General features: G+C 38.8%; 1 protein-coding gene across 2 annotated transcripts; it reads right to left on the bottom strand.

Annotated features, from left to right (window-relative positions):
- Positions 1–245: 245 nt before the first annotated feature.
- Positions 246–3,733, bottom strand: LOC148781386 (uncharacterized). 2 transcript variants are annotated; one of them, XM_088872814.1, is made up of 2 exons: positions 2,181–3,733; positions 246–724 (listed from the first exon to the last, which is right to left on the bottom strand). In XM_088872814.1, exons 1-2 carry the CDS (start codon positions 2,238–2,240, stop codon positions 278–280), a joined length of 507 nt encoding a protein of 168 aa, XP_088728940.1. In that variant the 5' UTR covers positions 2,241–3,733; the 3' UTR covers positions 246–277. The 2 variants fall into 2 exon arrangements, 1 of the variants encoding a protein (XP_088728940.1); XR_016059937.1 differs by lacking the exon at positions 2,181–3,733 and adding an exon at positions 985–1,069 and having other exon boundaries at positions 636–724.
- Between the last annotated feature and the right edge of the window lie 6,564 nt (positions 3,734–10,297).

The raw sequence follows: 10,297 nt of genomic DNA, 5'->3' as shown, positions 1-10,297 counted from the left end.
AGAAACATATATCATCAAATTGCAGAAATTGCAGCAAAACCCAAATTTATATTAGTAAATTACATTTACATAAGCATCAAAAGTCATAGTCAAATCTATGTCATCACTCATTGACACCCCGAATAACTTAAAATGACAATTCCTAGGCCCTGCTGTTTCTTTTTCTTGATTTCAGTACCCTCCACTGTCAGTGTTCTCATGGTGTGACTGGATTCCCATGTTGTGTTAGTCATGGACTATTTATGTAAAGGTTGTGAACTATTTGTATTACTCATGGTCATGGACTCCTTGTACTAAAGTTAATGGCATCATCATTAGAGTCATCCCCCTCCTCAGCATAGTGAGCATCATCCTTTGTCTCATCTGAACATGCTTCATCCTCTTCATCCTTATCTCTCAATCCCACCAACCTCTTCCCCTTCTCCTTTGCCTTTCCCCCTCCCCTTTGGCTTTGAGATTGAGATTGAGTGGTCCACACAGAGCTCAATGGTGTCTCAACAGCCTCACAAACCTGGACCCAGGTCAAGCTCTCTCCAAGGAATTCCTCATCTTCCCCAGCATCAACTATCCACTCACAAGTATTATCCATATCATCAACTTCAATAGCCTCCCTTTTATTGTGCTCTAGTTGTTGATGGCGCTCCTGCAACTTTTGGTTATAGTGAATAAAGGCTAGGTTATCCAGCCGCTTTTGCTCAAGTATGTTCCTCTTCTTTGTATGGACCTATTAGATAAAGTTTGAATGAACAGTTAAAATTTAGAAAAACATTGCATAGGTTAGGCTAATAAACTAAGCAACTAATTACCATAGTACTATGGAAGTAACAATACCATTTCAAATGTGCTAAAGTTGCACCCACATCCAGACGAGCTACAAGTCAAATTCAATATTCACATAAATGTAAATGTAGTACATAAGGTATCTGTATAATTAAAATTAATACTCAAATCATGAAATCAAAATGAAGTAAGTTCTAAACTCACTAGGAGAGATCTTGATTCTTTGCCTTATTGCCAACTCCTTTCCAAGAGACCCAGTAGAGAGCATGTACTTGTCTAACTCCATTGTGACCGTATCTTGGACTTCAGGATTTGGGTTGGGTTTGATATTGCATTGGTTGAAAGCTTTCATGAAATAAGTCTTGCTATGTACCTCATGATTAATATAAGAGTGAGAAGGGTTAAGGAGAAACCTGCTAAATGTAGGAGTTCCTTAAGCTGGTAGTTCCATTTATCTTTTATAATCTTCAAGTATTCTCCATACCTAGCTTCATCATTCCCAAATATTTCTTGATTTCTTCCTTAGCATCCTCCATAGCTTTATAAATGTAACCCATCACGGGTTCCTTCTCAACATCAACCAGTGTTTCAAAAAGCGGACCGCCCAGCGCCTGGACGGCTTCCTATGGGGTCCAGAAGGCCGGGGCGTATCGCCTAGGCCTAGGCGGCCAAATTAGGCGGGTATCCTCGGTCGCCCGCCTAGGCGGCCGCCTGAACCTGCCTAGGCGGCCGCCCAGGGGCGGAAATGCCACTCATTGAGGCCATTTTTGGGTCATTTTGGGTCATTTGTTTTAATCCTAAAGGTGCAAAATTGTGGGTTTTAGGTTTCAAATGAACCTAAAACTCATTAGATACTATTTTAGAGAGAGAAAAACCCCAAAAAAAAAAATTTACTGGGTCACTCAGGTTCTGAGCGCCCGCCTAGGCGCTGGGCGCGGCCAAGACCCCCCTGACCACCTTGGTGCCGCCTAGTGCTTTTGAAACATTGACATCAACCATCTTGAGTACCTTTATTAATGGCTGAAAAACATATGAGGCATATATTGAACCCTATTCCAAAATCATGCGTTCATAAAAATCTCCATAACAAATTTCCCATCTGATTTCTTCGCCCACTGGGACTTGGTCCAAATCCTCAGATACATACATTAACCTAAGATTTTCCTTTTGCTCATGCAAAGATTGCAAGGACAAGTGGGAGGTGGCAAATCTAGTCACCCAAACTCTCAACAAGTCTCTACCCTTTGTGAACTTCTTCATCATGGCTAAGACCTCGTCAACATAAATCCCCTAAGTTACGTACTTACAGTGACATCACATAATGACATTACATGTATGTATTCAAAAGAATAAAAAAAGGTAACAACAAAGCATACACAGTATAAAACTCATGTTCTTACCTGAGTGTGACTGTATATATAGACTGTGTTGTTCTTCGCTTTTTTGATGTTTGTCTTCATCGACTTCCTCTTGGTATCGCCTCAATCATTTGGTCTATGCAATGAGTTGCACAAGGCGACCAAAAAATGTGTGGCCTCTTCTCCATCAATAACCTAGTGGCTGCCATATTGGCTGACTACATATCGGTCACTACTTGTAGACCCCTCCCCCACCACCTCTATGCACTTGTCCACCAAATCACAAATAAATTCCACATCATTGGACTTGTCAGAAGCTTCAATAGATTTTAATAACATTGTCCCTAATGGACGGTCACCATCAAGCTCATAATGCTTTTATTTCTCTTATCACCCCACCCATCAATCCTAGTAGTGCAACCGTATATCCCCCATGTGTCCCTGTGGGTCGTCAAATAGTTATTTAGTAAGCTCAACTTCTTTTCTAAGCAATGGTTCCTTAAGCTCATAAGCAGTTGTAGCCCTAAACCCTGGTCCAAATTGACCCATTGCTTCCAACATTATCTAAAAGATTTTCAAGTTAGCAGCATTAAAATAGATACCTGCTTGGTGGAACCATTTGGCCTCCTATTCTGCTACCTTATATCTATCCTCTTTTTTAAAGTGGTTCGCAAAACTTGTTTTACCCCTTTGGCGTGGTAAAATCTTAGGATGAAAGAAGGGGGGAGGGGGGGAGTAAGAATCCATAGGCTCTCTTCTTTGATGCCTCTTATGCATGGACCCTATTAACGTTCTAGAAGATCCAACCTCGCCATATATATCCTCTTCCTCTTCCCAAACTCCAAAAAATTCTATAGTTGCTAACAATTTGGTCATGTCTTTTCCCCACCTCCTGATTCTTGTTTATAACCCTCTCCAAGTGCTCTAACATCTCTCTCCTAGCCTTAGCTGGCACTTGAGTGCATGGGGCAACATCCCCTCTAATGCTGGCTAAATGTTTCTTTAATATGTTAATACCTGCACTATATGATTTCTTGCAGAACTTATACTCCACCCTATTCTTGTCGACGGGAATTGGACAAGATCGTACTTCCAACCTAGATCACCTTGCTTACTTGATCCAATAGAAGACATTGTCGTGACTCACAACTTATAACACAACTCACAAAGTCACAATAATTCACAGAGCATCACCTAATAAACAAACCTGAAAAGTACACAAAGATGAAAGTATTAATAAAAAGAATTTGAAAAAAAATCGGTTTAAATGAAGGTTATGAAATAAACAAAACAACCTAGAAAAGACCAATAAAAATATATGGAAACTAGAAACCAATCAAAAAGCACATAATATGATGTCAATCTAAAAAGAATAATCACATAACCACATAACGTAATTTGCATAAGATTTGATTTTGCAGTCTATATATTTACAAAAATATCAATTTAATTCAAAGTTTCAAACTATTCACAAAACATAAGCCTAAACCGGTAAATATCAAACCCTAATTCAAATTTTGTATTGTACTAAGCTTTTCACAAAATAAATTCGATATACTGTAAACATGTAAAATATCATAAAAGGAAAAAAAAAGCAAAAGACTATCAAATCATTCATTCTACCAAAAAAATACCAATCCCTAATTCAAATATTGTAATGCACTAGCCTTTTCAAAATGAAACCGATATCAGCCCAAACCGATGATCTTTGGTCGCCAAAAGTCCTATTATGCGCTCCAAACACTATCTCGAAGTAGTTCTTTTGTTTTCAGAAGAAATCAAATTTCGAAATTTTTTCGATCTTGCAAAAATCTCAAATCCCAAGTTTTTTGAGAGTTTTATTCTCTCTAGGATGCAGAAGATGGGTTTAGGGGGACAAGAATGTCCCCCAAACCCTTTTACCCCTTTTTAGGAGGGAAATGACAAAAATGCCCCCTACTGAGGGCATTTATCTTCCCTCAGCCTCGTCGTCTCGGGGTGCTGCTAGTCATAGGGTGAGCACCCAGGTGGGTGTCTAGGTGGCCCACCTAGTCATTTTGGCATATTTGGTTGCTTATTCAATTCTGGTTTAAGTGGTAGATCCAACTTTGAATCTCCCCAGCATCCTTTGGCTTTGTATGGAGCATACAGTGTCGTGTTGTGTTGACACTGACACCAGACCATGGGCCACATGTCAAGGTAACACTGATTTAGATGCTTGGTACTTAGGCAGAACCTTCAGTACAATAAGCATGTTAGATAAATAAATCTTAGGCCATGTGTGGCTGTAAATGAAGACGATCATTACGTTTTTTTTTAAATTTGTAGATAGTGTGATAGGTTTCCACTATGTGGTTGAGAATCGTTTGGCTGTCTTTTAAGCTCAACATTGAACCATTAATAGCAACTCACCAAAATTCACTGAAATTTTCCTCCCCCCTCCCCCCCACAACAAAAACAAAAAAACCATCCCAAAACATATCCTTTGTTTTGCAAACCCCTCCATAAATTACAGTGTTGAACTGTTTGATTATTCATGGTTGTAACCGATCATAATGGGAAGTGGGAGAAGGAGAAAGAGGGTTGAGAGATAAGAAGAGCAGAAAGGAGAAGGAGAAATTGGTGAAATGCTTTTAACCCATTTCATGTCTCTCCCTGCCTTATCCCTCCCTCCCCCCCTGTCACCAGCAGCTCCAACTCAAGCATATGTTGTCGTCCTTCTCGCTCTTCTCTCGTCATCCTCTCCTCTTCCTAGAAACCAGTCACCATCTCCTTCAATTCCGAGCCATGTCATCTTCCTTCTCTCATGTCATCCTCTCCACTCTCTACAACTCATCAGGGCCCAGGAAACCTACCTCAACCACAGCCATTTTGCCTAACTCTCCTACGACCTTGGCTACAGCTGCAATGGCCTCAACTTCTCCTACAAAACCTTTCTCTTCTTGCTCTCCCAATTGACCTTCAAGGAAAAGCAGAAACATAGCATAAGGTGCAACTTGGTTTTTGAGGGAGAGAGGGACAAGAGCTAGGATAGAGGCCGATCCACGCATTAAATTGGAAAGTTGGTCAAGGAGAATGAGATGAATTGGAGACAGGTGCCTAGGGTCCATTTGTTGATGGGCAGTGAGGCTAATGTATAAATAAGTGGTAGGCATCACTGAGGCAGCCTGGGGGGCTGGCACCCTAGGCGAGCGCCTTAGTCTTCAGGCACCCATGCATATTTGTATGTCTATGCGTGTATATATGGGAAATTTATCAAAATATCCATAAGAGATTAACGACTTAACATGGTACTCATTTGCAAATTTTCCAACTCATACTCGTGTGTCTTTATGTGGGTATTTGAAATTAAATCAAAAGATATGGTTAGAACGTTAAATAGTTCATGTCTTGTTGGGTATTTAGATAAATTTCCCTATATATAAGAACAAGGTCTCTATGAGACGGATGACGCATCTATTCGTGTGAGTCCTCCCTCTGAAATCCATCTTAGAGATAGATATTGGATCCAAAAATTTTAGGCTTTAATAATTTATACCATGGTGAACCTGAATACAAAATAATAATAATAATTTAAAAAATAAAAAGAGTTTTTGATGTATTATTTTAGACTTTTGATTTATAAATTTTGGTGGGATATTTAGGTTTTAATATCCATCTCTAAGATGGATGCTAGCCGCATTAGGGGACACACATGTGAACATGCATCCCCTGACACGCGATACACTTCTCCTAAATATAAACTACAATGCACTATTAGCATTTTTCCCATAGTAGTGTGATTTAAATCTCAGTGGTCCAATCTCCATTGGACGGTTGAGATTAGTGTTTAAAAATGTGGCTGCATAGCGCTTTATGCGGCCTGAGCCATATCACCTCAAGCCGCATATGCGCTTTTTGGAGATGCGCCCACATATGCAGTACATCCCGGCTCATAGCGCTATGTGCCCACATACATTTGATGTTTTCTAATGTCTTCTATAAAGTTACTTCAAGTTTCTAGTTTCTACTTCTAACATCTTCTATCAAGGGATTTGGAATATCCTACAGCTGATAATATTGAAGTTTATGAAAAAAAAAAAAATTTGAAATAGTTAACTGGGAGTTAATGAATAAATTAAATACCTACAATTACATACACCTCGATATTTTTTTCCATGCATTAACCTATTTTTTTAGACTTTTTGGAATTTTTTTTATATTTATTGACCGCATTGAGGTGATGCGTCCGCATCTGGAATGCATGAAGCCACATCGCCTCATCGGTCCCCCAACCTCATTGGGTCTGCATCCCACATTTTAAAACACTAATTGATAGTGCGTCCACTGTTTTAATTAAATTTATTTTCTTTATTAAATCCAATGGAATTGAAATTTGGGGCATCCACTCTTCTAACAAGGTCACACCTGTTTTATTTTTTTAAACCAATACTTTAAAATGACCAAAATACAAAGTTTCTGGGCATACCTCTAAAATTTTCTGGGTGTTTTGATCATTTTTAAAATATTAGAATCTTTTGGTTAGAAGTATACCCTTGTATGGAGGATAGATGCCCCAAATTTCACTCTAATCCGATTTATACAAAATGAAGTTAAAAAAAAAATCTGATAGTCTCAACCTTCCAATTAAGATCAAACAATTTAGAGTGTCTGAGCACTTACTATAGAAAAAATGTTATAGCATTTTTTTGTTTTTTTCCTAGATAGATACAGTCATGCATATATACATATACGAGACATTATATCAATTTGTTTATGTTATACAGACTGAGGTGCCCCAGCCTTACCCATATAAACATATTTGTTATATACATTGCATGCAAGGGTTCTTCTACAATTCACCTTCCTGATGGCGATGTCAGAAAACCCTACTATCAAAAGTTCTAACATAAATGCCCAGAAGTTGTATTAATCCTAATTTTAGGGGAGGGGCAGTAGAAGTAATTCTCACATTGCCTGCAAATGAAATTTGAGACTCTCGCACACGTAATTCTCCTACTATCTAAGACAGATTTTAAAATTAGCTCTAATACTTTAATACTTCAAAATAAGAGCCATGCAAATGATGGGTATTTTATGGTCAAAATTTTGAGAGCAGAAGTTCTCTAATACCATTAGAATGTTGAATTGTACAAAAACCTTTTTATGTATATATTGTATAGATGAGTAAATTGGGCATATAATGCATGTAAGTTGTTATAGTTTTATTATGGAGTACTGTTAATCAATTGAACATTAAAATTTTGAATGATAAGAAAAATTCGAAGTTTGAAAATAACTAGTTAAATCTTCAATCACATACTACACGTAACACAACTACAAACATAATCGTGTTCCAAATGCCATATGGCTATGGTTCCATGTCCAAAACCATAATACCCTCAATCAGACCATCAGTCTATATATCTCTTCTCACTACTCACCATATCTCTTCTCACCATAAGTCATCATATCTCTTCTCACCATGAGACACCATATCTCTTCTCACCATAAGTCACAATATCTTTTCTCACCATGAGTTTGCAAAACTAAGATAATGATCTAAAATCTCCTCTTTTTTATCTTGTCCTCTCTTATTTCACTATGATGTAAAATCAACTTGGTGAGAGAATGTGCGAGGGAGCGCTATTTAGTGTGCGAACAACTATTGGAAAGACAAGTTAGTTTTCAGTAATAGTAGGGCTACATCAGGGGTCAATCTTGAGCTCATACCTCTTTGTCTTAATTATGGACGATTTAACTAGGCACCTACAAGATGAGGCACGTGTTGTATGTTGTCGGACGATATGGTTTTAATCGATGAGACCCGAAGCGGCATCAACACAAAGTTAGAACTTTGGAGGGATTATCTTGAATCTAAAGGTTTTTAAATTAGCCAGATTAAGACAGAGTATATGGAATGCAAGTTTAGTAATAGGAGCAGATACGAGGAAGTAGTTAAGATTGACTGCCCATAAATACCAAAAAGAGCGCACTTTAAGTATCTTTGATAAAATGAGAGAAAGTAGACTTAAGTGGGTTGGGCATGTGTAGTACAGACCCAGTACAACATATGTTAGGAGGTTCGAGGTGGTTCAAGTAGAAGGTTCAAAAAAGGCAAAGGTAGGCCCAAAATACATGGTTGGAAGTATTGAGAAAAGATATGGCCACTTAGGGCCTAACTGAGGGTATGGTCCTTGATAGAGCAGAATATCGGACTAGGATTCTTATAGATGACCCCAATTAGTTAGAAAAAGGCTCTGATGATAATGATTATTATGATAATTGCACAAATAATCAAATGCAAAAAAATTGGATTTGATTTGATATCTTTTTCTTTTATCAATAAAATTTCAAAAAAACTGTTAATTTTAAAAAAAAAATGAGGAGTTTGTCATTTAAATGCAAATTAGGTTTACGGAGCAACATGGTGGGGTTGGAATACTACCCCAATATCTTCCCCCCCCTCCCACATTAATATGGAATATGCCGATAGCCCAAGGGCATCCTGCCATTGGGTCAAGGCAGGTGCCAGCTGCTGCCTCGGGAGTCAAGGCTTGCTCCATAGGCTGCCTAAGTTCACTGGATTGGGCTAGACAAGGTGCCTATAACCCTATCCCCCTTGAGGCGGATGCCTTTTGAAACATTGGGTGAGGCCTTTCTGAAAATGGAGGTGCACTTACATGATCTGACAGCTTCCTTCCACTCCCTATAAAGAAATAGATCGGCTGCCTTCAGTATAGATTCCTTCAGATGCTTTACCAATAGGAGAGTTTTATTTATGTAAAGAAATCTGAGGGAGATCTACTTCACCTTTATAGCCATCATCCTCCTTTTGGAAGGGAACCATAATAGTAACCTTGATGGAGATTGAACAGAAATGGATGCATCAGAGGCCTAGATGGCTTGTACTTCCCTGCTCACTGAATTTTTAAATTACTGTCTTGCGAATTGATTTATATAGGGCTTTTTTTTTTTATGGGAAGTGGTATATATAGGTATTATGTGATCTATGAAATATTTTTGTTGACAGAGCACATAAGGAAGCCCGAGGTGAAACTAACAATTTTGGTTCTCCTGGGATTTCTTAAGACGACCTATATCATGTGAGATGAGGTGTAATGTAGGAACGGAGTTTATGGGTTTGGCTGTGAGCTGCAGGTCATGGATGGAGGCTCTGAACTCAACAAGTGGGATTGAGACGACCATTAGGCCTTATCATCGGTGGTGGATATGATGGTTGAAAGAAATCGATTTGCAAAGTTTCATCTTCGGCACTTAGGCCAGAAACGGTTGAAACTTCTATTTCTAGTACACGTCTACTTGTCTTTGGTGTTCATAGTATCAACATGGGTCTGAGGATCTATGTTCAGCCACGTCAGTCCTATGAATGGTTGGGGTGTGTGTGTGTGAGAGAAAGAGAGAGGGAATCTAATGCTGACACCAACTTTCTTCATTGCAGAAGTTCCAGCCAAACTTCATCCCTATCATCTACAAATTCTAACAATAAGAGGGGCTCATATAAACCCATCAACTGATGAAAACCTTGGCTCTGTCAATGAACGTTTTGAAGGTGCCAAAGAAAACATGGCGTCTCAAAACATAATTTCAGAACCATCTGATTCATCACCTGAGACACCAAACATTTCATATGCAGCTTCATCAAGCTTGAAGGTCTCAACAAGGCACAATTTGGCGATGATTTATACATGTAGGGTTTGTGAGACCAGGTCAGTTAAGACTGTATGTCGAGAATCTTATGAGAAAGGGGTGGTAGTTGTGAAGTGCGATGGGTGCAACAACTTGCATCTAATTGCCGACCGTCTAGGCTGGTTTGGAGAGCCGGGAAGCATCGAGGACCTCCTTGCAACTCGAGGAGAGGAAGTGAAAAAAGGATCACCTGAAGCCATGAGCTTAACATTGGAAGACTTGGCAGGACTAAGGTCTTCATCTACATGAATCTCATCCATTTCAAGCAAACTCATGTGTAGCTAGCTTTCTTTGGGCACTTAAAAGCTTGGTGAGACCTGGATCTTTTTCATATTTCTCCTTTTTCTATTTATCTTCATGTGTGTGTGTATATATATATATAGAGAGAAAAAAAAAAGACAAAGTGCACAACCTAGTGTAGATAAGCCAACGGCTCAAATTGAATATAGGCCGATCTTACGATCACAGATGTCCGGTAGTGTTTTTCAAAA

Source organism: Amborella trichopoda, chromosome 7, assembly GCF_054954075.1.
Source record: "Amborella trichopoda isolate Santa Cruz 75 chromosome 7, AtrichopodaSantaCruz75HAP2 v2.0, whole genome shotgun sequence".
NCBI classification, from domain to species: domain Eukaryota; kingdom Viridiplantae; phylum Streptophyta; class Magnoliopsida; order Amborellales; family Amborellaceae; genus Amborella; species Amborella trichopoda.
Note: the sequence above shows the minus strand (reverse complement) of the source record. Positions and strands in the feature narration are given on the sequence as shown.

Bases quoted from the DNA above. Each gene is read 5' to 3' on its own strand.
- LOC148781386 (XM_088872814.1), bottom strand. From the start codon at position 2,240: ATGAAGACAAACATCAAAAAAGCGAAGAACAACACAGTCTATATATAC. The intron at 725-2,180 runs GTAAGAACATGA...TTTATCTAATAG, and splicing joins ATATATACAGTCACACTCAG to GTCCATACAAAGAAGAGGAA.